Below are 24523 nucleotides of genomic sequence, written 5' to 3' on the forward strand. Positions count from 1 at the left end.
TTCCCTTCTTTTTTTTTTTTTTTTAAGTTTTCAGAGTCATTGTTTGTTTGTTTGTTTTTTATTATGTTCTGTGAGCCAACATGTCTTCCCTTCTTAAAACAGCTCAGGCCCTTATCCAACCACAGCGGTTTCCCCTCCCTGTTATAAGCGGTGCAGGAGCATGTTCCCATTGTCACAAGCTTTCTGGCAACTTGATCTCAACAACTGGAACAGAAGGAGAACGGGCTCTTGGTGGTTTGTATGTTTTCTTATCCTGTGGGTGCCATTGACTGCAGGTAATAACAGGGTCTCTTTTGTTTTTCCAGGTGGCAGACTATGTGATTTCTTCTGATTCTGTTTCATCTTCTACTAGTAGTTTCTGGAGCTCAAGCTCTACCCTTGGCAACAAGCAAAATGTACAAATGTTAAACAAGAGCGTACAAGCAGGTAAATTACCTGAATTTAAACATTTCCACTGAAATACAAGTAGATCTTTAACATGTTAAGGTACTCAACCTCACAATAAAATAAAACTATACTCAAATACCATTTTTCACCTATCAGACTGGCAGAAATCTAGGTCTGGTAGTATACTTGTGGGCACAAATATAAAGAAGTAAGTACTGTCATACATTCAGGTTGGGAATACAATCCCTAGGACAGGCAGTTTGGCAGTTTTGATCAAAATTACTCTGTCCTGGCACTTTTAATTTTGGAATTTAGCCTATAGATATGTTGTGCATATGTGCAAAATGACAAGTGTACAGAATTAATCATTGAAGTAGTGTTTGTTATAGCTGAAAATTTAAATCGACTTAGATATCCATCAATAGCAAATGCTTAAATAAATTATCATACATTCATACAAGGAAACATAGGGTGAGGAAACTCTCCCTACTAATATGACAAGATCTCCAACATTGATAATTAAAAAGAAAAAGCAAAGTATTTTAAAAATAAAGGAAGATAGTTGCTTGAATGTATGCAGAAAAATTCTCTGGAACCATGGGGTTGCAAACTGAATGAATGGAGAACAGGAGTGTGAAGAAGGCTTTTCATTTATGTTTTTCTATATCTTTTGATTTTATATAACAAAAATAAACGTTGCCCTTGATTTTTTTTTTCCCCCTCAAGTCTTGTCTTTATATCTGTCAACCTCTTCCTTACCTGGGTGACTGCCAGTAGGACTATAAGCATTAACTATCTCACTTGGGATCAGAACTGAAATCCTGGGGCCCCTGGGTGGCTCAGTTGGTTAAGCATCTGCCTTTAGCTCAGGTCATGATCCTAGGGTCCTGGGATCAAGTCCTGCATTGGGATCCCTGCTCAGCTGGGATCCTGCTTCTCTCTCTCCCACTCCCCCTACTTAGGCACACTCTCTCTCTGTCAAATAAATAAAATCTTTTTTAAAAAAGAACTGAGATCCTTTACCCATTGAATCCAGGTCAGTTGTTTTCCCTTCGAATATCTAAATTGACTTAGAAATAAAAACCTTCTTTCTTTTTCTTTCCTTCCTCTTTTTCCCTCTCCTCCTCTCTGTCTATCTCTCTCACACCCCTTCACGCCACCCAGAAGAGGTAGTAGCCTGCGTTTTGGAAGGCTTACAGTTTTCATTTACTGAATTAAATACACATACCAACTAAGTCTCAAGGCTACTCCTAGGATATCTGTGGATCTCTTTCCTCAGGTAACTTGGAGATTGTGAACGGTGTCAAAAAACACACTCGAGATGTTGGGATGACTTTCCCAACTCCAAGTTCTAGCGAGGCTAGAATAGAAGAGGACAGTGATGTGACTTCTTGGTCAGAAGAAAAAATAGAAGAGAAAAGACTTCTTGCTGACTATCTTGGGGACAAAAAGTTAAGGAAGAACAAGCAGAGTTGCTGTGAAGGTCAGTTTCTAACTCCGGTTTTGTAGCTCATGAATTTCAAGTCTCTCACAAAGCTAAGATTCTGTATTTCTAAATGACTTTATGTTGACCCCACCTCCCCGAGCACCACCTTGGCACATTTTCAGAGTATCTGGCACTATGATTACAGTCATGCTGGTAGTTTAGCAAACTCCAGGGCATCCTGGTGACCTCTGACAGCTGAGTCCCCTGAGAGCCTGTATTACACACATGTCTTCGAGGAGAAGAATGAAAAATCTTTTTTCTTTCTTAAAAATATTTCCCATAGGAGTTTCATGGTTTGTTCCTGTGGAAAATGTGAAGTCTGGTCCTAAGGAAAATCTGCCCAAGCATCATGGCCCTGGTATCTGCTGGTTTGCACCAATAACCAACACCAAACCGTGGAGGGAACCGCTGCGGGAACAGAACTGGCAGGGACAGCACATGGACAGCCACGGGCCACTAGCAGGCCCAGGCAGAGACCCACTGAAGCCATTTGTGAGAGCAACCCTACAGGTGCGGTGACACTGAGTTCATTTTAGCCGCATGTTTAAAGGGGTCAAAAGGGGAAATACAAAGAAGTTAAGACTGTGACTTAGCCGTCTAAAGAACAGTCATGTAACCCTCATTCCTAGTACTTCCGCGGTTCGTCTGTTCCCACTCTCTCATTAATCAAAGATTGCCTTACTGTTAATCACTGTAAATTGGGCATTGCCCTCTGTACCTGGGGACAAGGCAAGAGAAGGGAGGATGCTGCTATGCTGCTCACTGGGTTCATGGATGCTTGCACGTGGAGTGCCCCGGAGGTCTGATACTTGCGTCAGCCTTATGTGTGTTCCTCCATTTACGTAACTCCTATTCCTGCTCAGCACAAAGTCCCTTCTTCATATGTACCTTGGGAGCTGAAAGAAATGTCATTTAATAATGTTCTTATTTGAAGGGAAATTTAAAATAGCACAATGGGCCGAGCCTTCGACATTCGGAAGAATTGTAATTGCCACAGTCTTCATTCTGGGCTTATTCCAGAGCATTCTTAGATCCCTCTGATTTTCCTACTGGAGCTCTCCCCCACAGAAAGTTGTTCAATTATTCTTCAACTCTAGATATTCTCTGCACTGCAGAAACAGGCTCTTCAAACCACTGTGGGGCCGGTGCTATTTTCTAAGCCCTTGGAGAACAGACTGCATCATTAATGTGAGGTTCTCCCCCTCAGGAATCCCTTCAGTTTCACAGACCCGACTTCATCTCCCGCTCTGGGGAGCGGATAAAGCGTCTGAAGCTAATAGTCCAGGAGAGGAAGCTGCAGAACATGTTGCAGAGTGAGCGGGAGGCCCTGTTCAACACCGCGAGAGAATGGCAGGGCTACCGGGACCCCGTGCGCCCGCTCCTGAAGAGAGGTACCCTCTGCCTCTTCACATTCCTCTTACGGCTGCAGAGGGCAAGGGCTGCTTCCCACCGGGGAGCACTGCTCAGCACCAGCCCAGTTACAGGGACAGAAAGGGACTGTTTGCTTGTGGGGACTCCGCTCTCCCTGCCCCGTGGGGCTTTCAGCACACTCATGATCCACATAAACCCAAGTTCTCTCGCCCTGTCACTGCAGCTTAGAAACCAGAGTGTGCGGCAAGAATGGTGTTCTTATGAGCCAGCTGTGGGTCTGTGAGCAAGTTCCAGGGTTGCCTACCTCATAGGGTGGTGGTGGTGGTGGTGGTGATGGTGATGATAATATGTAACCCTTACATGTTTTGCCCAGGCACTGTTCTTGTTTAGTGCTTATAACACCTCTCTGAGGTAGATGCTATTAATATCCCTATTTTACAGATGAAAAAACAGAGACAACGAGAGCTTAAGTCCCTTGCCCAAGATTATACACCTGATAAGCTGGGATTTGAACCCTAATGGGTTCTGTTTAGACTCTGTGCTCCTAACAATTCTGCTAGATGTAAGATCTCCACAAAACAATATATGAACGCTATGAAAACTACGAAGTGCAACCTAATGCTTTCATCACAGCCTTACCTATAAACCAGCCAGTGTTTCTGTTCACACGGTCTAGTCTGTGCCACGGCGTGTTGTGCCTTCAGGAGCCTGCTGTCACAGTCCCCATAGTCTAACCCTAGCCTTGGCCTTGGCCATGGCTCACCACCCAGTACTGTCAGCTCGAGGTAGGGGCACCAAGTCTTAGCAGCTCCTTCTCACAGCTCTTGAGCAATGCACCCTTCCCTGTTGAGACACTATCCACTGAAAACCCCTTCTTCTCATGCTTAGGCTTCCTGGATGCGCGAAAGAACAGGCCTATTGGGAAGAAGGAAATGATTCAGAGGTCTAAACGGTAAGGCCAAAAGAATAAGAGTAATTATAAAAGCATAAATAAGGCCATCAAGGGATTAGGAGCTCTGGCTTGCCCCTGGAATAAAGACGTTATGCTCAAGTTAAAACATTACGAGAAAATTATTTGTGAAAGAAGTTTCTCACAGCACTAAAAAAGGAAGGAAAAATACATAGTAGATTGTGGTATGGATGAGGCAGATAAAAAAGATACAAAGAATTCCAACTAATTTGCATGCCTTAGGCTCGTCTTTGTTAGAAACCTAAATATAAATAAAGATATGTAAATATAAGATATGAATATTTTGAAATAAAATGTTTATTTGGGGCATTACCCTTAATCCACACAATCACATTTGTAGGAATTTATGCAATACACTGAGAAATAATGAAATACTAAGACATATTAAGCTTTACAAAGTCAAGTTTGGGGCGCTTGGGTGGCTCAGTCCTTTGAGCGTCTGCCTTTGGCTCGGGTTCTGATCTCAGGATCTGGGATTGAGCCCCCTGTCAGGCTCCCTGCTCAGCAGGGAGTCTGCTTGTCCCTCTGCCTCTGCCCCTACCCCTGCTTGTGCTCTCGCTCTCTCCAGTAAGTAAAATCTTTTTAAAAAAAGCCAAGTTTCAGAAGCCACGTGTACACTGCTACCACGTGCGGTGTTTAAAAAAGTATTTGTGCCTATATAGATGCATATACTTTTATATGCATAGAATATCTCTGGAAGGATACCCAAAAAACTGGTACTAGCGCTTGCCTTTGGGAAGAAGGGCTGAGTGACTAACATACAGAGGTAGGACAAAGACTAATTGTTTGCCTTTTGATACTTGCTGAATTTTGTGCCATTGCATGCATTAGCAGTTAATTAGTTAGCGGTATGCATGTATTGATCATAAGAATCCCATGGATTTAATTGACATATTACATTGTGTAAGTTTAAGATATATAATGTGATGACTTGACGTATGTATATGCAGTACGTTTACCACACTAAGGTGAGTTAACTCATCCTTCACCTCACATAATCACCATTTTGGGGGTGGTGGTAGTGTTCTCACTGCTCTGGTAAGACAGTAAAGGTCTGCTCTCCTAGCAGCTTTCAAGTATACAGTGCAGTACTGTTAACTAGAGTCACCATGCTGGGCCTTAGATCCCCAGAACTTTTTCCTCTTATAACTGGAATTTTGTACCCTTTGACTAACACCTTCTCGTGCCCCCAGCCCCCAGCCCCTGGCATCCACCATTCTAATGTCTATTTCAGTGAGTTTGATGTTTTTAGATTCCACATGTAAGTGAGATCATACAGTTTTGCCTTTCTCTATCTGACTTACCTCACCTCGCATAATATTCTCAAGGTCCATTCATGTTGTTGCAAATGGAAAGATTTTGTTCTTTTTTATGACTGAATAATAATATAATAATATATTTTCTTTATCCATTCATCTGTTGATGGACACTTGGGTTGCTTATGGTAGTTCTGTTTGTAATTGTTTGAGGAACCTCCACTGTTTCGCATAGTGGCTGAACCAATTTCCATTCCCCCCAGCCATGCACAAGGGTTCCCTTTTCTCTACATCCTTACAGACACTTGTTATCTCTTGCCGTTTTAATAATAACCATACTCACAGGTGTGAGGTGATACCGCATGTGGTTTTCATCAACAGTGACTTTTTAAAACATAGGTGTGTTCCTCTTTGGTCTCGTTCCTGACCTCCACTGTAGTATTTTCAGTTAGTGATCATCTCCACCATGTCCAAAACAAACCTCCCCATTCCCCACTCCCACACTTGCTTGGGCCACCCACTCATCCAGCTGGGGAGCAATCACTTCTAGCCATGTTACCCCCCACTACACATGGGGCCAGCTACCAGATCCTGGACACCCGGCTTCTTGATTGCTCTGGGACCTGCTCTCACTGCCTTGGTGCAGGCTGGCCTCCACTCTCAGAGGACGCTGTTCTTCCTGGTTCTGCTCTTTATTTTTTCTCATTTATTTTCCACAGAACCTCTACGTCATTTTCAGTGATATTTTTTTCAAATTATAGAAAACTTTGGAAAATATAAGAAAATGAGAAGACAATAATTGTCACTGGTCATCCTTCCATCTAAACTGAACTGACACTAGTCGTGTTTCTAGCAGGAGTGGGGGTTTTGCAGGGACCTGTATTCACAAACACTTATTTTTTTCTCAAATTGTTGATCATACTATATATACAGGTTTGTAGCCTGCTTTTTTTTTGCTCAGCATATATCTTGTGAACATTTTCCCATATCATTAAAAATTCTTAAATTCTTCGAAATATCTTTTTTGTATGCTTTGTAATAATTCCATTATATTCCATAATCTGTTTAACTCTTCTTTTGTTGGAAATTTCGATCATTTCCAATTAGAGTATATTTATCAAATCCATGTTTGATCATGTTCCTCCCTACTTAAAATCAGTGGCACCCAGTCCTTGATAGGACAGAGCCCAAGGTTTTCATATGGCTACAAAACCCTCCACAGCCCACCTCACCTTCACCTCATCTGCTTCCCACATGCTCTCCTGCATGCCTCTCATTGAGGCCTTGATTCTTACCAATACTCCCTTCTCCTCCCATCCCCTCTCTGCTTCTGTCTTTAAGACCCACCTTTCATTTCTTGGAACTCTGTGTAACATTTTGTACGTAGGGCCATTATTGTACATGCTGTTATCTTACATTGAAACTGTGCATTTTTGCATATAGAGTAAAAAGCTATTATCTCCACCATTTATCCTACTCCTTTCTCAGAAGTAACCACTATAAGCAGGATTTCTTAATGTTTTTGTTCGTCTGTCTGCCCTCCCAGATCATGAGCACCCCAGGCCAGGGTTCTTTGTGTCCAACTGTCTAACGGGAAGCAGGCCCGCGGCAAAGGCCCGGGGCCTGTGTTTGAGGGCTGAATGCCCTGAGAGCAGCAGACCTTAGGGACGTGGGGAGAAGAGATCATGTCCCTCTGTGGTTGGGTAACCTCACTGCTTTTTGTTTTCCTGCTGGCACCATTCCTAAGGATTTATGAGCAGCTTCCAGAAGTTCAGAGAAAGAGAGAAGAGGAGAAGAGGAGATTGGAATATAAGTCGTACCGGCTGCGAGCTCAGCTGTTCAAGAAGGTCAGTCAGTTCTTGAGCAGCGTCCTTCAGGATTATCAGGGGAGGAGAAATTGCGGGAAACACACATGACCTGTCTGAATTAACCATATCTGCGAAGTTAACTTACGCTTGTAGTGCATTGTGCCACTGCTGAAATTTGGACGATAAAGGCATCCGTGACTCTAAAAATCTAAAAGGCGAATCTAGAAAAGACACCTTCCAGGCATATATTTGGAACAAAACCAAATTCCGTACTTAGGAGTCATGGTGGAAATGTCCAAATCTATCGGAATTGTTGGATTTTCCTTCTGGAGTCCCATACGGTAGTTTTGTGTCCCTGATAGGTAAGTCAGATACCTCCAGAGCTTGTAAAATAAACTGGAAAATGTCCGAGTGTAGCATAAGAATTGGCAGCTTAGGGACTCAGAACCTCGAAGCCACCACCATTTCCTGCCCGTAGCCCAGTGGAACCAGTGGTGCCGTAAGTCCCAGACCCTCCGAGGCGAGGGAACTTGCTACCAGTATATTCCTTGAGAAGCTAGGCAGGCTACCATGCCTGAAGGTCCATATCCTTCACTGTTCTCATTTCCTTCCGAACCCCTTCACTTCACCACCAGAGGACTCTGAAAGTCAGAGTCCAAAAGACGAGTTTATACCAGACCGCTGTGGGATTGGAGAACTGCTTCTGGAGCACAGCCAGAGCTGGGCTGGGCCGGGCCCTTCAAGGAGGGGGTCCCCAGGCACCACATAGCCTGTCCAGTGGGTCAGCGTCACAGGCCAGGCCTCTCATTGTGCTTATATGTTTGAACTGATGGATGGATGGGCCTATCCAGATCATAAATGATCTGTATCCATACAGAAATTATAGATACTGGCTATATAGATCATCTTTCCTAAACACTTCAGGAAGAATTTTTTGCATAATTACCATAGTTTCTGTAGCTGGGGAAGATAAACAAGATTTGGGTAGAACCCCACTGGTCTCTTCAACGACATGTCTGGGGTGAGGAGTGGCTGTCTTCCTCTGATGGCAAGAGTATATAACTTTTTTCCTGTCTTTCTTTTCTTCCACAGAAAGTGACCAATCAGCTCTTGGGGAGAAAAGTTCCCTGGAACTGATGTAAGATTATTTTCCTCACAGTCTTGGAATTATATTTTATCAACCTGAAGAAACACAATCCTTACTTTTATGAGTCTGGTTTAATAAAACTTAACTCTTTGTCTATGTTTCATTTAGAGGTAGTAAACCTTCTAAGGAGTCTAAGGCAGAGTGATGATTAGGATTATTAATGGTTTGGGAGCAATACTTTCTCCACAGTGGCCTTGCCCACAGGAATGTTTGTCACAGTGATATCATTTCTGAACTCTAGCCACGAGTGAGTCCTTTTTTGTATGCGTTTTTATACTTTTAGAAAATAAATAACTTCTGATTGATTCATAGTAAAGCAAGCAGCAGAGGGTCATTTCTTTACCGTCTGGAGATGTCTCTCCTGAGATGTATGGGGAGCCTCAGTCTAAAGGCGTCAGTCAAGGGAAATGGGCTGTGGGAATGAAATGTGGTCTTTCTTTACAAACACGGCAGGACATGACAATAGCTCTGCCATGGGCTTTGTGGAGATGGTGTCTGGTTAGAGTAACTGTTGGGCATGCCCAGACACCACACTCCCAGCGGACCAGGGACCTTGGGCCCAGAGCCCCCGCTTAGCCTCACTCCAGGTTCCCACGGGCCTTTAGCCTTTGGTGGATTTTCCTCCAGCCAACCTCTCTTCAGGATTGAAGCCTCAGAGCATTTATCATCACACATGGAACCAACGTTTATAACCCGGATAACCACTTCTGAAAAGCATGAGTTAGTAAACGTAATAATGTATGTAAAGCATTTAATTAACCCTGTAGCCTGGAATGACAGCTAAAGCCCAGAGTTGAGGGGGGAAGGTGCTAATCGGCCTCATTCAAAATTCAGGGAAGCCCCAGCAAGGCAGTAAGGGACCAGCTGCCTCCCCAGAAGGCTTCCACAGAGGCCAAGTTAAAGAGCAGACCCTGCCACCAAGCACAGCTCAGAGAACGCCACGAAGGCTCCCTTCCTAATTCAGAAGGAGGCTATGAGGAAGGCTCAGAGAAAAGAACCGTCAGTGTGTGAAGTTTACCCCTAGTTCTTCCCTTTTATGCTAGACAGGATAATTAAGCACTCTGGGCCAGTTTACCTATGAAATAAAAGGGTTAATAACCTCTAAACCCCCTTTCAGCCCTCAAACGCTATGACTGTTTTATGTCTTGTTGGAAGTTATTATTCAGAATACAAACAGGAAGTGATAGTTGTCTGGAAACCTGGGTCTGCACGGAAACCAGGGCAGGATGGAGCCTGCTGAGGAATGATGAGTGTGATTCTCTTCAGGCCCTGGGCTGTGTCCTCGAGGCACCTTCCCAGGGCATTTAGGTTCAAGGCTTGGGAAGCCGCAGAGGGCAGCTGGCCACCAGCTCCCCGCCCCCAGCCCCGGAACACACCTGCTTGGGAAAGCTACTACTGATGCCCTGGGGAGAAGCTGTTAGCCTCTCCAGTAGGTTCTACAGACTTGCTTTCACATTTAAATGGTAGTTCCCAGGCCATGGGCCCTGCGGCCCTGCATGGGCAGGGTGCAAAATCAAAGCCCTGCATGGGGGAGACGTGCTGAGAGTTCTCCCAACTGCAGTTTTCCTTGGCTGAGCGCTGCCTGCACATCCCAAGCATTGGCCTCATAGGCAATCCTAGTGCCTCTCCCAGAATCTGTTTTTCCCCCACGGAGCTCAGAGGGGCGCCCCCACTCCGCCCACCTCAGTCCAGGCTGAGCACCTGGCAGAAGCCACAGAGTCAGTACCTCATGCCGCCACACCTATGGCTGTGCTCCACTCTCCTACCTTCCATCAGCCCCCACACCAGGACCTTGCTCTGAAAGAGCTTTTGTCCCACACTGGGCAGCATGTTGGGTCTCTTGTTTTGTTTTTTCTTACACGGGTACAAGAAGGGCAGGCCCAGGCTGAACCATTGCCCCTGGCTCCAACCTGTCATGGGGGTTCATTCTTGAATTGCTTCTTCCTAGATCTAGTTCACATCTAACCTGAGAACCCACTTGCCCTCCTTTCTCCCGGAGGTGAGGCTCCAGCCTCCCCAACCACTTCTCTTCTCTGAGGGCACCTTCTGTTGCTGCCCTCCTCCAGCAGAGGCCTGCAGTGACCATCAGCACATGCAGTGTGAGCTGAGGGAGTGTGAAGAAGGCAGCGTGTCTCACCCATAAATCACAATGCATTCTGTGTCTCAAATGATGGTTCTGGCCAGTCATTAGAGAGGCCAAGCTGAACTGTAAACCTGGTCTTCACCTTTAGCTGTTGGGGAGCTTGGGTCCTTTTAACGTACGGTGTTAGTTTTATTTTTACTGGCTGTGAATCCTTGCTTATATCCCTTTCCCAATTTCTCACTAAATACTCATGAATCTTGGTGGGGAGGTGGTGCAGAGTGTGTCTGAATACGATCAAAAGTGAAAACCAACATTATTGGCCTCTAGGGGGCACTCTTGGCCCTTCTCCGCAAGTCTTGCCCCTTGACAACTCCCCATGATGAAGTTCTTGAGGTAAGAAAACTTGACTACCACCCCCAAGGCTGGGTCATCTTCCAAATATGACTGGGCTACATGTTAAGGGTATTACAGTTACCGGTACATAAGTGTGGGCTTTTCATTTTCTTGGTCCGTAACCCTAGCCCTATCTGCTCCTCTTGTATCTTTCAGAGAGCTAGAGTCAGCCAGAAAATATTCAGGAACCCAAGCCAACTCCTCCTTAGACATTGGGATAAATTACCCCTTTCTTCTTCCCTGTGTGTGGGGTGGGTTTCTCACTCTGTCACTGGGCTTGTTTCTTTTGATGGTTTGATGCTGGCACCTTAATTCCAGGTAGTCTTATTATTGCTTTGCATAGGGTTTGGGTCCCGCATGTCTCCAGGAGGAGATTCACACATTCCTAGGATCCCTGGCCTGTTCTCATCACAGTGTTCACCCAGCCTCACCCATTGCTCCCTACACAAGACAGCTTAACAGTAGAATCTAAGTCCAGAACTTCAACTAGCCCTGGGCAGATGGGGCTGGACTAAGAAATGCTCTCTCTAGCTTCATGTAAAGAGACAGGGACCAGTTGAGAAAAGGTGGGAAAGTGTTCATATAGTTCCCATTGTCCATCTCTAACTTAGAGGCTGAGAGCTTTGGCCAGGGAGGAAACTGGTGAGCAGGAGATACCTAGGAGACACATAGCTGGCGCTGTCTTCTGACAGGCGGGCCCTAGCCCCAGACCCCAGAAAATAATGAGGAGTAGCAAACAGTTGGCATAGGGTTTGTTTGTTTCCTGAATCATCCATTAAATACATAGCTCTATGAAGGCAATAGTCAGCACTGCCTGATGATATGTGGGGTTTTTTGTTGTTTGCTTGTTTAAGATCTTTTTTTTTTTTTCAAGTAATCCCTACACCCAATGTGGGGCTCAAACTTACGACCCCGAGATCAAGAGTTGCATGCTCTACTGACTGAGCCAGCCAGGCACCCCTGCCTGATCCCTTTGTTTTGCCAGGCCTAACAAAATGTGTAGCATGTGTTTGACTCAATAAGGTTTATTGAATGGCACACAGAGGGTCATCAGTCCAGACTGGAGGCCAGAGGCTCTGGGAAAGACTTCAGGGAGATCTAATTGATAGGTTACCTGACGCACCTTAATGTCGTGGGGATCTGTTTACACATCTGATAAGAGTTTGGAGCTGGGTAAGTGACAACTATATAGAAAACTAACAACCCAAAAAAGATCATTCCAAGGAAAACAAAAATGTAAATAAAAGGAGAAGTAATCATAGTTTTACTATGTAGCTTAGCTTAAACACAGAATATTGATGTTCCCTGACCAGTGGTCTAATCTCTTTGGGAAGCTGGGGAGTGGGAAGGATGCACATGCATGGCGTAGACATGGCCTCAACTCCCAAGGAGTCATCCGCAGACAAGCTTAAAACTGAGCATTAGAGAAGAAGCCACACAAGTCCCTGAAAGATGTGGAAGTGAGTGAGACCTGAAACCATAAAGATCCTAGAAGAGCACAGGCAATAGTTTCTCTGATGTCAGCCATAGCAACATTTTTCTAGATATGTCTCCTGAGGCAAAGGAAACAAAAGCAAAAGTAAACTATTGGAACTTCCTCAAAATTAAAAGCTTCTGCACAACGAAGGAAAAAAGGAAACAAAAAGATAACCTACAGACGGGAGAAGATACTTGAAAATGACATATCCCATAAGGGGTTAGTATCCAAAATAGAGAAAGAACTTTTACAACTCAATACCCAACAAAAGCCCACAAATAATCCAATTAAAAATGGGCAGAAGACATGAACAGGCATTTCTCCAAAGACATCCAGGTGGCCAACAGATGCATGAAAAGATGCTCAACATCACTCATCAGGGAAATGCACATCAAAACTCAATGAGATATCACCTCACACCTGTCAGAATGGCTAAAATCGAAAATGAAAGAAACAAGTATTGGTGAGGATGTGGAGAAAAAGGAACCCTCTTGCACTGTTGGTGGGAATGCAAACTGGTGCAGCCATTCTGGAAAACAGTATGGAGTTTCCTCAAAAAATTAAAAATGGAATTACTATTAGAATTACCATAAGATCCAGTAATTCCATTACTAGGTATTTACCCAGAGAATATGAAGACACTTATTCAAAAAGGTCTATGCACCTCTATGTTTATTGCAGCATTATTTACAGTAGCCAAGATATGGAAGCAGCCCAAGTGTCCATCGATAGATGAATGGATAAAGAAAAGGTGGTACACACGCATGTGCGTACACACACACACACATACACACATAATGGAATATGGTAAAAAGATGAAATCTTGTCATTTGCAACAACATGGATGGATCTAAAGGGTAAGCTGAGTAAGTCAGAAAAAGACAAATACCGCATGATTTCACTCATATGTGGAATTTAAGAAAACAAGCAAACAGAAAAAAGAAACAAACCAAGAACCAGTCTCTTAACTAAGAGAACAAACTGATGGTTACCAGAGGGGAGGTGGGTTGGGGGATGGTTAAGAAGGTGATGGAGATTAAGGCTGGCTTTTACTGTGATGAGCGCTGGGTGAAGCATGGAAGTGTTGAATCACTATATTAAACACCTGAAACTAAACATGTTAATTATACTGGAATTTTTTAAAAATGTTTTAAAGACATGGAAGTGAGGTGCACAGGGATGTGTAGAGCTGCTCTAACACATCACAAATCTATAGAACTCTAACTCTAAAATAGATGGGTACAGACATAATTTTGAGAAAAAAACTAAAGACTTAAATGTGAAGAGCAAAACAAAAAATTTAGAAGTAAATATAGGAAAGTATCTCTAAGAACTTAAGGAAAAATGTCTTAAGGAATGAAGTGTAGGGCTCCTGGGCTCAGTCCGTTAAGCAGCTGCCTTCAGCTCAGGTCATGATCTCAGCGTCTTTGGATGCCCCACATTGGGCTTCCTGCTCAGCAGGGAGCCTGCTTCTGTCTCTGCCTCTGCCTGCGGCTCTGCCTACTTGTGCTCTCTATCTCTCTGTCAAATAAATAAATAAAATCTTTAAAAAAAACAAGAGGAACGATGTGCAAACCATAAAGAAAAAGACTGATAAATTCAATTAATTAAATGTAAAAATTCTGTATTAAAAGACACCATAGGGGCGCCTGGATGTCTCGATTAAGCGTCCAGCTCTTCATTTTGGCTCAGGTCATGATCGCAGGCTTGTTAGATCAAGCCCTGTGTTGGTGTGGAGGCTGCTTAAGATTCTCCCTCTCCCTCTGCCGTTCCCCACCCCATAAATGAATGAATAAAAATAACAAAGACAGTGAAAATACAGGGCACAAAACAGAAGTTAATTGTAGCACATGTAACAAAGATCCAAAATATATCAAGAACTCCTGTGAGTCTTTTTTTAAAAGATAACCTGTAGAAAGATGGACTAAATAAAAACATGAGCAGGCAGTTTCACAGGAGAACAAACACAACTGGCCTGTGCAAATATGATAAATTGCCTAACTTTATTATTAATTGAAAATGCACATTAGCAGAATACTCCATGCTGACCTCTTGGGTGTGCATGCATGTCCCAAATCCGGTCCTCGAAAACACTTGCACATCCTCTGTCCCAGCAAATTCTGGGAGTGCAGGCCAACCCCAGGGTCTACGCCAGGCTAGTCCCTGCACTCACCCTCTGGATTTCTCTGGTATGAGTCAGTCCTCTGATGCTCTCTACCTACAGGGAATGCATATCAACCTGTCCAAGGGGTGAAGGCCTGCCTAGATCTGGAATCCCATTCACCTACATTGTAATTCCTTTCTAAAATCGCCCTTGCCCCATGGTAAAACAAATGATCATGAAGTAACCCAGTCTGGTGTATTTTTCTGTAGAGCCTGGAAGAAAAGACAGAGGGGAAAGAGTCTGGTCCATACCTCATCCTCCTGGACCTCGGAAGTCAAAGATGGCAGCCTATGGACTCAACTCGAGTGTAGAACTCTGGGTCGTGGGAGCACCTGGCTGGCTCAGTTGGTAAAGCATTTGACTCTTGATCTCAGGGTTGTGAGTTTGAGCTCCACACTGGGGGTAGAGATTACTAAATAAATACATAAACTTAGAATTCTGGGTCATGTCCACAGTAGGGCTGCCAGATTTAGCAAATTAAAACACAGGACTCCTAGGAAATTTAATTTTAAATGAACAAATGATTTAGTGTAAGGCCTGTGCTATATGTGAAACACTAAAAAATTACCCACCGTTCTTGTGAAATTCAGATTTACTGGGGTGTGTCCTATTTTTTGTCTGGCAACTGGAGCCCACAGAGGTTAGGGGCAGCCTAAGCTGATGCCAGGAAAATGGGAAAGGGGAGAGAGGAGACCAAGAGAGTTCCCACTTACATCAGGAAGTCTCATCAGGGCAACACAAGGGTGTTAAATGCCCAGGAAGAATTTTGAATCTGTGTCTCAAGTCATCCAGAGAGACTTTGGAAAGCCAGACTTGAAGAGGATAGATCTACTGATGGGTACCAAGGAGACAACTTGATAGAGAAGTGGCAGGCAGGACAAGGCCAGCCTTCCATATGGGGTGACCCCATTAGCACAACAAAGCAAAAGTCGCTATTATAAAAACAATTTTTAATTAAATTCAGGATGCAAAGCAAACTGATAAAAATCCAAAAAGATAAAAGTTTAAAAACAGTAATTGAGAGTTAAGGGGAAAAAGAATTAAATAAACACAAAAGGCCAACAACCGTGTGGTCCATTTATAAGAGGTACCTAGAACAGGCAAATCGTAGAGACAGAAAGTAGCATAGTGGTTACCAGGGGCTGGAGGAGGGGAACAGAGAGCTAGTGTTTGCTGGGTCCAGAGTCTGTCTGGAATAGTGAGCGTAGGTGGTAGCGATGCTTACACAGCAAAGTGAACGTACCTAATACTACTGAATCGTACAATTAAAAATGGTTAAAATGCCAAGTTCTATGTTAGGTATATTTTTCACAATAAAAAAATAAATGAAACATAATGAAAGGAATTATAACTTATAAGAAATAAAAATCACAAACATCAAGATATTTTTAAAAGGTACAGCTTGGAATTGAAAAGCCTAAATTAAAGCATTTAAAACGTCAACAGAAAAATTTTAAAGGCATGTTTTTTTTTAAAGAAATGAAATAATTTTTAAAATATGTGATGAAGCCAGGAGTTTATAAATTAAGGCAGTATACATATAACAAACTTTTTAGAAGGGGGAAAATAAAAATGGTCAGAAAGCCTAAGAGCAGATAAATTAACCTAAAACAATTCAATAGACAAACTATACTGTCAACAGTGAGGACAAAATACACTTTAAATCATTTGAAAGGGAAACAAGGTAGCAGTTTGAAAGTATGTGACGAGAAAGAAAATGAAGGGCATGCAGTACAGGGGAGCAGCTGGAGAGACGGGGTGACCTCCCAGATAGCAATCTGTGCAGTGGGCAGCACTGAGCCCCCAGTGGCTGTGTCCTGTTCACCCTCCTCCCGTCTGCCCCTTACCAGGCTGGCATGGGCCATAGTTCAGCTTCCCTTGCCCACTCTGGAGTCCCTCCTATCCAATCGGAGCTCAAGCTCAAGGATTCCCCAGGTTATCCAACATCATCAAGGATCCAGGTTCCTCATGCCTTCAGTGGTTGGGGGAAAGGGCCCCTCCCCCATGTTGCACCCAATAGACGACAGAACCCCCTCCTCTTCCCCTCCCACCTCTTAGAATGCCCCACGGAGAGAGCTCTGCTGGCACCCACTGTCCTGCCACCCCCCAGACTTCTGGTAGGATCGGAGCTCTGTCCCAGCCCCCCATCAGGGTGCTCTGCTCTCTTGTTCCCTAGACCCACACACCATGAGGGTTCTCACTTTTTCCCTCGGGCACTTCTCTACCTCATTGGGCATCTGCTTCAAGCAGCTGGTGTCCCTTTCCTCTGGTTCACGCCCCAGTGAGTGAAAATGCCCCCAGAGGGGAGATGTTGGCTGCAGAGAGGAACCTTTAAGTTCTGCTCTCCTCTGGGCTTTCTCTAGCTGTAGCTCTAGGTGACCTGGCCCGCAGGGCAGTCAGTGCCCGGGTTTAACTTCCTCTAATGCTCAAAGTACACGCTGTCTTGTCCAGTTGGCTGCTAGCTTTATTTTTTTTTTTTTAAGACTTTATTTATTTGACACAGAGAGAGCAGGAGAGCACAGGCAGGGGGAGCGGCAGAGGGAGAGGGAGAAGCAGACTCCCCACTGAGCAGGGAGCCTGATGTGGGGCTCCATCCCAGGACCTGGGATCACGACCTGAGCTGAAGGCAGACACTTAACCAGTCGACTGAGCCACCCAGGCACCCCAGCGGCTAGCTTTAAAACCCCAGTCTGCCACCTGGTCACAGGTCCATATTTCCTGTGTAGTTGTTCCTAAAATAAACTTCATATAACAAGACTCATATTTAGCAAAATCTGAACTAGGTTATCCCCAGTATAGAGAGCTGAGCATTTTCACACTGATTTTGTTCAGAAGGTAACCACCTGGTTTATAATACATGCAAAATTTATTCGTTAACCTCCCTGATAATGTCTCCCAATTAAAAGTTCACTGTCTTCCCACTGTAGCTTAATTTTTTTTTTCCCTGAATGGTTTAAAAAAGAAAATTAACTCTGGTCAAAAGGTGGAAACAGCCCTAATGTCCATCAACAGATAAATGGATGAACAAAATGTGTGTGTATGTGTGTGTGTAATATACCATATTACTCAGCCTTCAAAAGGTAATGAAATTCTGATATATGCTATGATATGGATGAACTTTAAAAAAATACTATGATAAGTGAAATAAGCCACACACAAGAGGACAAATACTATATGACTCCACTTAAATGAGATACCTAGAGTAGGCAAATTCATCAACAGAAGGTGGGACAGTGGCTGCCAGGAGCTGGGAGGAGGGGGAAAGGGGAATTATTGCTTAATGGGTACAGAGTTTCTCTCTGGGTTATTGAAAAGTTCTGGAAATAGATAGTGGTGACAGTCACACAACATTTGGAATGTAGTTAATGCTACTGAATGATACATTTAAAATTTGTTAAAGTGTTCAATTTTACGTAATGTGTATTTTGTCACAATATTACAAATATGAGAAGGAAGAAGGGGAGGCAGGGGCAGAGCGAGGAAGCACAGACCTTCCCGCGGGTACCCACTTACACGGACCACACACATGTGTGCCAGACAGAAGAGGAGTGCGCCGACACCAAAAACAAATTTACCCTAGTTTAACCAGTACACTGTTACATAAAAGGAAGCCTAGATGTTCTTAAAATTTTACCAAGTTCAGAATAAAACCTCATCTTTCAAATTGAACAAATTACTTATTAGCTGCAGAAAGGTGAAGGGAAGTTTGGAGTCAGCATTCTAGGGTGTTTTACTGCTGGGTCCAAGCCACTGACCTCTAAAATTATCTCGCACCACACCCTCCATCCTTCCTGCTTTCTGGAAAGCTATCAGTCCCCTACACTTGCCCAAAGGGGTCCTTGCACAAGTCACAGAGCTGTACTTTGCCATTCCCTGCGAGCCACTGCCTCACCTCTGCCTGCATTCCCCCAGCCCCAGCTTAGGCACAGCACTTTCTCCTCCTCTTCCAACCCCTTCTCTCCCAAACACACACACAACGCCAGCAGCATCTTATCTCTGCCAGAGTTCCAGGCACACAGGCACTGAGCGTGACATTTAGATTCCCCTTGCTCCACAGCAGGGTACACAGGTGTACTCAAGCCTTCTCCAGCAGTGGCCGTGGGGTTGTGGGTGGCACCTTGCCCGTCATTTGCTTGGTTGGTGCAGACTCATGGCGGCTGTAACTTCCGTAACAACTTCTCAACATCTCTGCTGTCTCCAACTTTTTGTATCCTCCCTTTGGGTTTGCAGCAGCCCCTGGCCGAGAGTTTATGGTAAGGATATAATAGGAAAACATGTTTGTGACTTTGCGGGCTTTAGCGTAAAGGTCAGAGCACAGCAGTCGGGCACGCCCGGCTTACACAGCAGTTGGGAACCCCCAGCTCCCCAGGGTGGAACGCTGCCCTCAGATAATGAGCAGCCAGGAACGCCTGGTCCGCTAAAGGGCAGAACACTGCCCCAACCAGAACTTGATTGCTCTTGACAATAGCCCGCGGGGTCCATAGAAACATGTTTAAGAATAGGCCTCACTTGCTGAGCGTTACAGCATCTAATCCCGTGACCTTCCCCGTGACATACCACCATTCACTAGGATGTGCTAAAGATCATCCCCTCGATTGTCTTTGATTGTTTATTGCCAATAAGTAGCAAGGTTGCCGCTGTTCAGGGAGATCTCACTTTTGGCGGTGGCACGCCTTGCCGTCGTCCCCTGCACCCACGATCTTTTTTGCAAGCTAACCTGTCTGTGCCTCATCCTTCTCCCGAATCAACACCGGCGCTCCGCAGGCAGTGTCTCGGCAGGGTTTTAGAGCCATCTAAGCTCTTCCTTCTTTATCTCTAAAAACTCTTTACAGGAGAATTTCGTATAACATAAAATTAACAATTTTAAAGTGTGCCCTTTGGTAGCATTTCATACATTGACGATGTTGTGAAACCACCACCTATATTGAGACTCGAAACATTCCCATTGCCCCAGAAGAAAACCTGCAGCCATCACTCTCCATTTCCCCTTCCCCTATCCCCTGGTAACCCCCTAAACTGTCTTGGTCACCTCCTTTCGAATGTCCACATTTGGGTCTCAGATCTTACTTCTTATCTCATACCTGGTTCCTGGTCTGAAGCTCTGGTTTAACTTCCCATTATCTTTAGCCCACTATCTTGACCTAAATACCCTCCTTCCAATTGACCAACACAGACATGTCCCTCGTACGGCCTCGGGCCCCTGCAGGAAATCACTGCTTCAAAGTCCACTGACCGAGAGTGTGGATTCGGTCTGGAGAATATGAGCAAAGGAGTAGCCTCTAGGGCAGGCCTGGCCTCTGTGCCTGGCTGTTGGAGCACCTTCTGTGGAGCAGGCAATAGGGAGCCGCAGGGTCCCCTGACTTCCTCTGCCTGGGGGGGAGCCAGAGGCTCAGGGGAGGCCGGCCGCATGCAGCATTTAGAATAAAACTGTCTAGGACTAACACTAATGTGCTAATACCACTCTAGTGTGCGTAATAAGCTTTGTGTTCACACTTTTAACAGGCTTCCGGGCAATGCGCTACTGCTAATCTGGGGACCGCACTTTGAGTAGCCGGGACTGAAGCGCAGTAACTGCCCGAAACGTGGGACGAGCTGCCTCCTCCCTGCTCAGAAGTTACCCTTCCAACCCAATTACCCTGGCTGCTCAGCCGAAAAGTGGAGGAGCACGTTTCAACAAAGCACTTTTAACAAAGAGGATAGGTGGGAGAGAGGTGGAAGGAGAATGTTCCAGGCAGAGGGAAGCATGTGTGGAGACCTGAAGCTGAAAGACAGCTTTGGTGTTACTGAAAGAGCTAGAGGAAGCTCAGTGTGGTTAGGCAGTGAGTGCGGGGAACTGGAACAAGTGAGGGACACGCTCCATTCCTGGCTCCGAGTTCTCAGGAGCAGAAGCCCTGTCCCCTTTGGGAAGCCATCCACCAGTCAGTGGGGTGGGTGCCCTTTTGATGTTCTCTGTCCAGTATGGCCATCATCCCCACACTTATGACAACATATCCCCACTTGCTGCCTCCTTGGTTTCTCAGCCCCTTCTGGCCTGTAAGCCTCTGGAGGGCATGGACCACGTCTGCGTGGGATTAGCAACACCGACTAACTGTGATTAAGAAAACTTCCAAAGCATCAGGACCACTGTGGGCCTCCCCCATCTCTAGCACCAGCTGGTGCCCACTTGGGAATTCCTCCTGAGGGGCTGCCTGGCTGGGCCGAGGACAGCTGGTGGGAACCTCCTCTCCCTATACCTCGCAGAGGGGCTGGGCCCAAGGCCCTGCCATTAACTAGAAGCTGGAGCTGGGAGGAAACAGGAGCTTGATTTAAAACAGGGGGTAGAGGTGGGGGGCCCAGTGTAACAGGAGATTGAGATGGTCCAGTCTCCTGAGAAGCACGCAGGGAAGGTGCAAAGGCTGCAGGTGTGGAGGAGGTAGAATGCCTGGCAGAAGGGACCTGGGTCACCCAAGGCTACAGAGAAATGGGCCCCACGGAGGACGGCACAGTTGAGGCCCATGGTCTTGGGTAACAAAACACGAATGTTTGCAGTCATCCATGCATTTGATGAAAGGTCCCCATTTAGGGAAAATGTGCCTGTAGCAATGCCAGTTGGCAGGTTCCGGCCTGGTTTGTGACCTGACTGACCCTTCACAGGAGATAAGCTATAAGCAGGCATACTGCCAGGATGGCGGAGAGTCCCAAACACTGCTGTGTCACAAGACCTAGACTGAAAGGGTGCCTGGACTTCCTGGGTCATAGGGGGATTCACTGGATCCTGGGACTCAGCCTCTGGGTCAGGAGACCCGGTGCCAGTGATGACTTAGCTGGACAAGGTGCAGACTGGGGCACATACCACTTCGCCACCGTATCAGAGGCTTAGGGACAAGAGGGTCAGGCCTGAGGCTTCTGTAAAAATCTGGAGTCCCTGAGTACTTGGGGACAAGAGGCAGGATCCCAGGTGTGGCAGGTCTGGGAAACTCACCAATCCCATTTCCTCTACCTGGACACACACATTCCCAGCCTCCCTTCAGGCATGTTAGGACTATGTGACTGGGGCCTGGCCAGTGGGGAGGGGGCTGCACCACTTCTCAGTCCAGCCCATGTAAAAATCCCACTCTCCATCCCGGGCTGTCTTCTTCCCTTTCTGAGGAGATGGTGGGTGGGGGCTGAAGCAGGCTGATGGCATTGGGGGCCCCAGTCCTTCTCCCAGGATTCTTCCCACTCTCTCGACACCCTTTGCTGTGTGACTTCAGCAACTCTCACTAAAGAGGCAGGGCCCATTTCTCTTTCTGGGTCGGGGATGTCAGCAGATGTGACACCTGAGAAGCTTGAAATAGTATTTGCTTGTTTCTGCTTCACTTTTTGCTCCTCTGCAATTACCTTAAAACCATCGCTGGGCTTGCGTGCTGGAGAATGAGCTGGCCCGGTCACCCTGTCACTCCAGCCAATCCCACAATGATGTGTGAATTAGGCTGTTTGAGACCAAAAGGGCTGCCAGCCACGTCCAGCCTAAGTTGCTGATGGCGGACACGTGAACTAAAGAAATGTTTATTCATGTGTGTTTATTAGTTTGTTTTAACACAGCCTTCTCATGACACTAGACAGATGAAACAGCAGTCACCCCAAAAGAGAGAAAGGAGCAGAGACAGCCACCCCCAAACCATCCCCCGCACCGGGTTCCCAGGGAAGGAACAGTAAGCTCTCACTGTGCTGTCACACTGAGACCTAGGGGTTTGCTCGCTACCTCAGCAGAGCCGTCCCTCTCCTGACTCAGCCACAAGGAACTGGATCACAGGCCCCCTTCCTACTCCTGTGCCTGAGAGGCCTGAGCAGAGGGCAGGTGGTAGACAAACACGACCGAAGGAATATCAGCCAGCCTCCAGCTCGGGCGGAAGAAGAACTGGTGACTCTCCTGGAAGCCCATGCGCTGGTAGAGGGCCAAGGCCGAGTGCTGCAACACGCTGGTGCTGAGGATGACTTGGCTGTAGCCCTGGTCACGCGCGAACTGGAGGACGGTCCTGACCAGGGCTTTGGCTATCCCCTGACCTCGGTGCTCCAAGGCCACGCACAGGTGAAACAGCTCCAACCGCTCCTTACGCAGGGGGCGCTCCTCCACGGGCAGCACACCCACCATGCCCACCACCTGCCCCTCAGCCTCGGCCACCCAGAAGCAGGAGCCGGGCTCGCTCAAGTAGAACTTCGTGATGTCGGACATGTCTGTGCGCAAGGATACGACTCTAAACTCAGTCCAGGGGCATTTGGAGAGGAATCTCAGAGCAGTGAGGAGGGTGAGGCTGGCTACAAGGGCCAGGAGCCAGGAGCCAGAGACCAGGAAGAGGGCGAAGGGCACCCCAAGCAAGAGCACCAGGGTTCGGGGCAGCTTCAGGATGTGACGGAAGGTGAGGGGGGGGAACTCTTCAAATGCCTGGGAGAACACGTCCACGACCTGTGTGCGGTCGCTCTCCCGGTATTTGCGGATGTGGTAAGGAGCCATGGAGTTCTGCTTTGCCTGAACCTCAAAGTCCACAAGAGAGAGTGAATGAGGTGTCCCTGCACACCTTCCCAGCAGCCCTAGGGAAGAGAAAGGAAGCCAGGTAAGTGCCCCATCTCTGCCACCTCCCAGGAGTGGGGGAGACCCTGCTCGAGGGCATTTCTGCTTTTGCCCTGGAAGATGTAGGCAACAGCCACTGGGAGAAGGTGTAGGCTCAGAACGATTTGCATATGATCCTGGCTCCATCCCTTTCTAGCTGTGTAAACTTGGCATGTCACCTAACTTCTCTGAACCTCTGTTCCTTCATCTGTGGAACAGGGTAAAATAAAAACCTGCCTTCTGGGATGATTTTGAGGATTTAATAAAATAAGACATACAGGAGCACCTGGGTGGCTCAGTCTGTTAAGCATCTGCCTTTGGCTCCAGTCATGATCTCAGGGCCTTGGGATTGAGCCCTGGGTGGGGCTCCCTGCTCAGTGGGGAGTCTGCTTCTCCCTCTCTCTCTGCTCCTCCCCCTGCTCATGCTCACACTCACTCTCAAATAAATAAATAAATAAATAATCTTTTAAAAAATAAAATAACACATACAAACTCTGGTATATAAAATACCCTCCTCTCCACCCTCTTTCCCCTCTTACTGGCTCACTTAGCTTCTTGGTATGTTGGAGTGGCTCCATGCAGCAGTCAGACCATGTGTCCCCCTGCCTTTTGGTCCCTAGAGAGGGACCATACGTGGCAGGAATCCTGTATTCCAAAGTTCTTTTTTTTTTAATATATTTCTTTTAAGATTTTATTTGTTTATCAGAGAGTGAGCACAAGCAGGGGGAGCAGCAGAGGGAGAAGCACGCTCCCCATTAAACAAGGAGCCCGATGTGGGACTCAATCCTTGGATACTGGGATCATGACCCGAGCCGAAGGCAGATGCTTAACCAACTGAGCTATCCAGGTGTCTCATTTTTTTAAAAGATTTATTTATTTATTTGAGAGAGAAAGAGAGCACAAGCAGGCAGAGGGAGAAGGAGAAGCAGACTCCCTACTTAGCAAGGAGCCCAAGGCAGGGCTCGGTCCTAAGACCCTGAGATCGTGACCTGAGCCTAAGGCAGATGCTTAACAGACTGAGCCACCCAGGCGCCCCCAAGTAAAAGTTTCAACAAAGGCTCCTTCCCCCTTGACTGCAAATTTTTAGGCTGCTGAGGTGGCATAGGAGTCAAAGATCAGGGCACCTGAGTGGCTCAGTTGGTTAAGTGTCTGCCTTGGGCTCAGGTCATGACCTTGGAATCCTGGGACCCAGTCCCATGTCAGGCTCCCCACTCAGCGGGGAGTCTGCTTCTCTCTCTCCCTCTGCTTGTGTGCTCTCTCCCTCTCTCAAATAAATTTTAAAAATCTTCAAAAAAAAAAAAAAAAAGGCAAACATCAAAAAAGGCCCAGACTTCATCCCCAGAGGAGGGTCCCCTGCTCCAGGCCTCTCTCAAGACACTCTCCTTCAACCCACGTCCTCTCACCTGCTACCA

The 24523-nt window shown here is 46.2% G+C and overlaps 2 protein-coding genes and 1 long non-coding RNA gene across 20 annotated transcripts in view; 2 read left to right on the plus strand and 1 right to left on the minus strand.

Moving 5' to 3' along the window:
- ALMS1 (ALMS1 centrosome and basal body associated protein) overlaps window positions 1–13936 on the plus strand; it is a 214840-nt gene extending 200904 nt beyond the window's left edge. For 5 of the 8 annotated variants that reach the window (XM_045788273.2, XM_087863545.1, XM_087863544.1 and 2 more), the window contains 6 exons: window positions 306–426; window positions 1667–1870; window positions 2157–2383; window positions 3081–3264; window positions 4133–4196; window positions 7218–13936. In XM_045788273.2, coding sequence (XP_045644229.2) covers window positions 306–426; window positions 1667–1870; window positions 2157–2383; window positions 3081–3264; window positions 4133–4196; window positions 7218–7386 — 969 coding nt within the window. In that variant the 3' untranslated portion in view covers window positions 7387–13936. The remainder of the gene's footprint in view (window positions 1–305; window positions 427–1666; window positions 1871–2156; window positions 2384–3080; window positions 3265–4132; window positions 4197–7217) is intronic. The other 3 variants (XM_045788274.2, XM_045788285.2, XM_087863546.1) reach the window with 2 other exon arrangements.
- Window positions 1–24523, minus strand: part of NAT8 (N-acetyltransferase 8 (putative)) — a 25077-nt gene continuing 554 nt past the window's right edge. The window contains exons 2-6 of one of the 11 annotated variants that reach the window (XM_087863556.1): window positions 16768–23092; window positions 14794–14938; window positions 7291–7387; window positions 2592–2769; window positions 1–377 (exon numbers count right to left, since the gene is read on the minus strand). In XM_087863556.1, the coding sequence (XP_087719682.1) occupies window positions 22326–23092 (767 nt within the window). In that variant the 3' untranslated portion in view covers window positions 1–377; window positions 2592–2769; window positions 7291–7387; window positions 14794–14938; window positions 16768–22325. Of the gene's footprint in view, window positions 378–2591; window positions 2770–7290; window positions 14939–16743; window positions 23093–24523 lie in introns of all 11 variants that reach the window. The other 10 variants (XM_087863555.1, XM_087863553.1, XM_087863551.1 and 7 more) reach the window with 10 other exon arrangements.
- LOC123786060 (uncharacterized) overlaps window positions 23051–24523 on the plus strand; it is a 14466-nt gene continuing 12993 nt past the window's right edge. Inside the window, exon 1 of the long non-coding RNA XR_015725224.1 lies at window positions 23051–23115. This is a non-coding gene — a long non-coding RNA (uncharacterized LOC123786060). The remainder of the gene's footprint in view (window positions 23116–24523) is intronic.

The sequence above is a fragment of the Ursus americanus genome, chromosome 7 (genome assembly GCF_024610735.1).
Source record: "Ursus americanus isolate L20-20 chromosome 7, mUrsAme1.1.p, whole genome shotgun sequence".
Classification (NCBI taxonomy): domain Eukaryota; kingdom Metazoa; phylum Chordata; class Mammalia; order Carnivora; family Ursidae; genus Ursus; species Ursus americanus.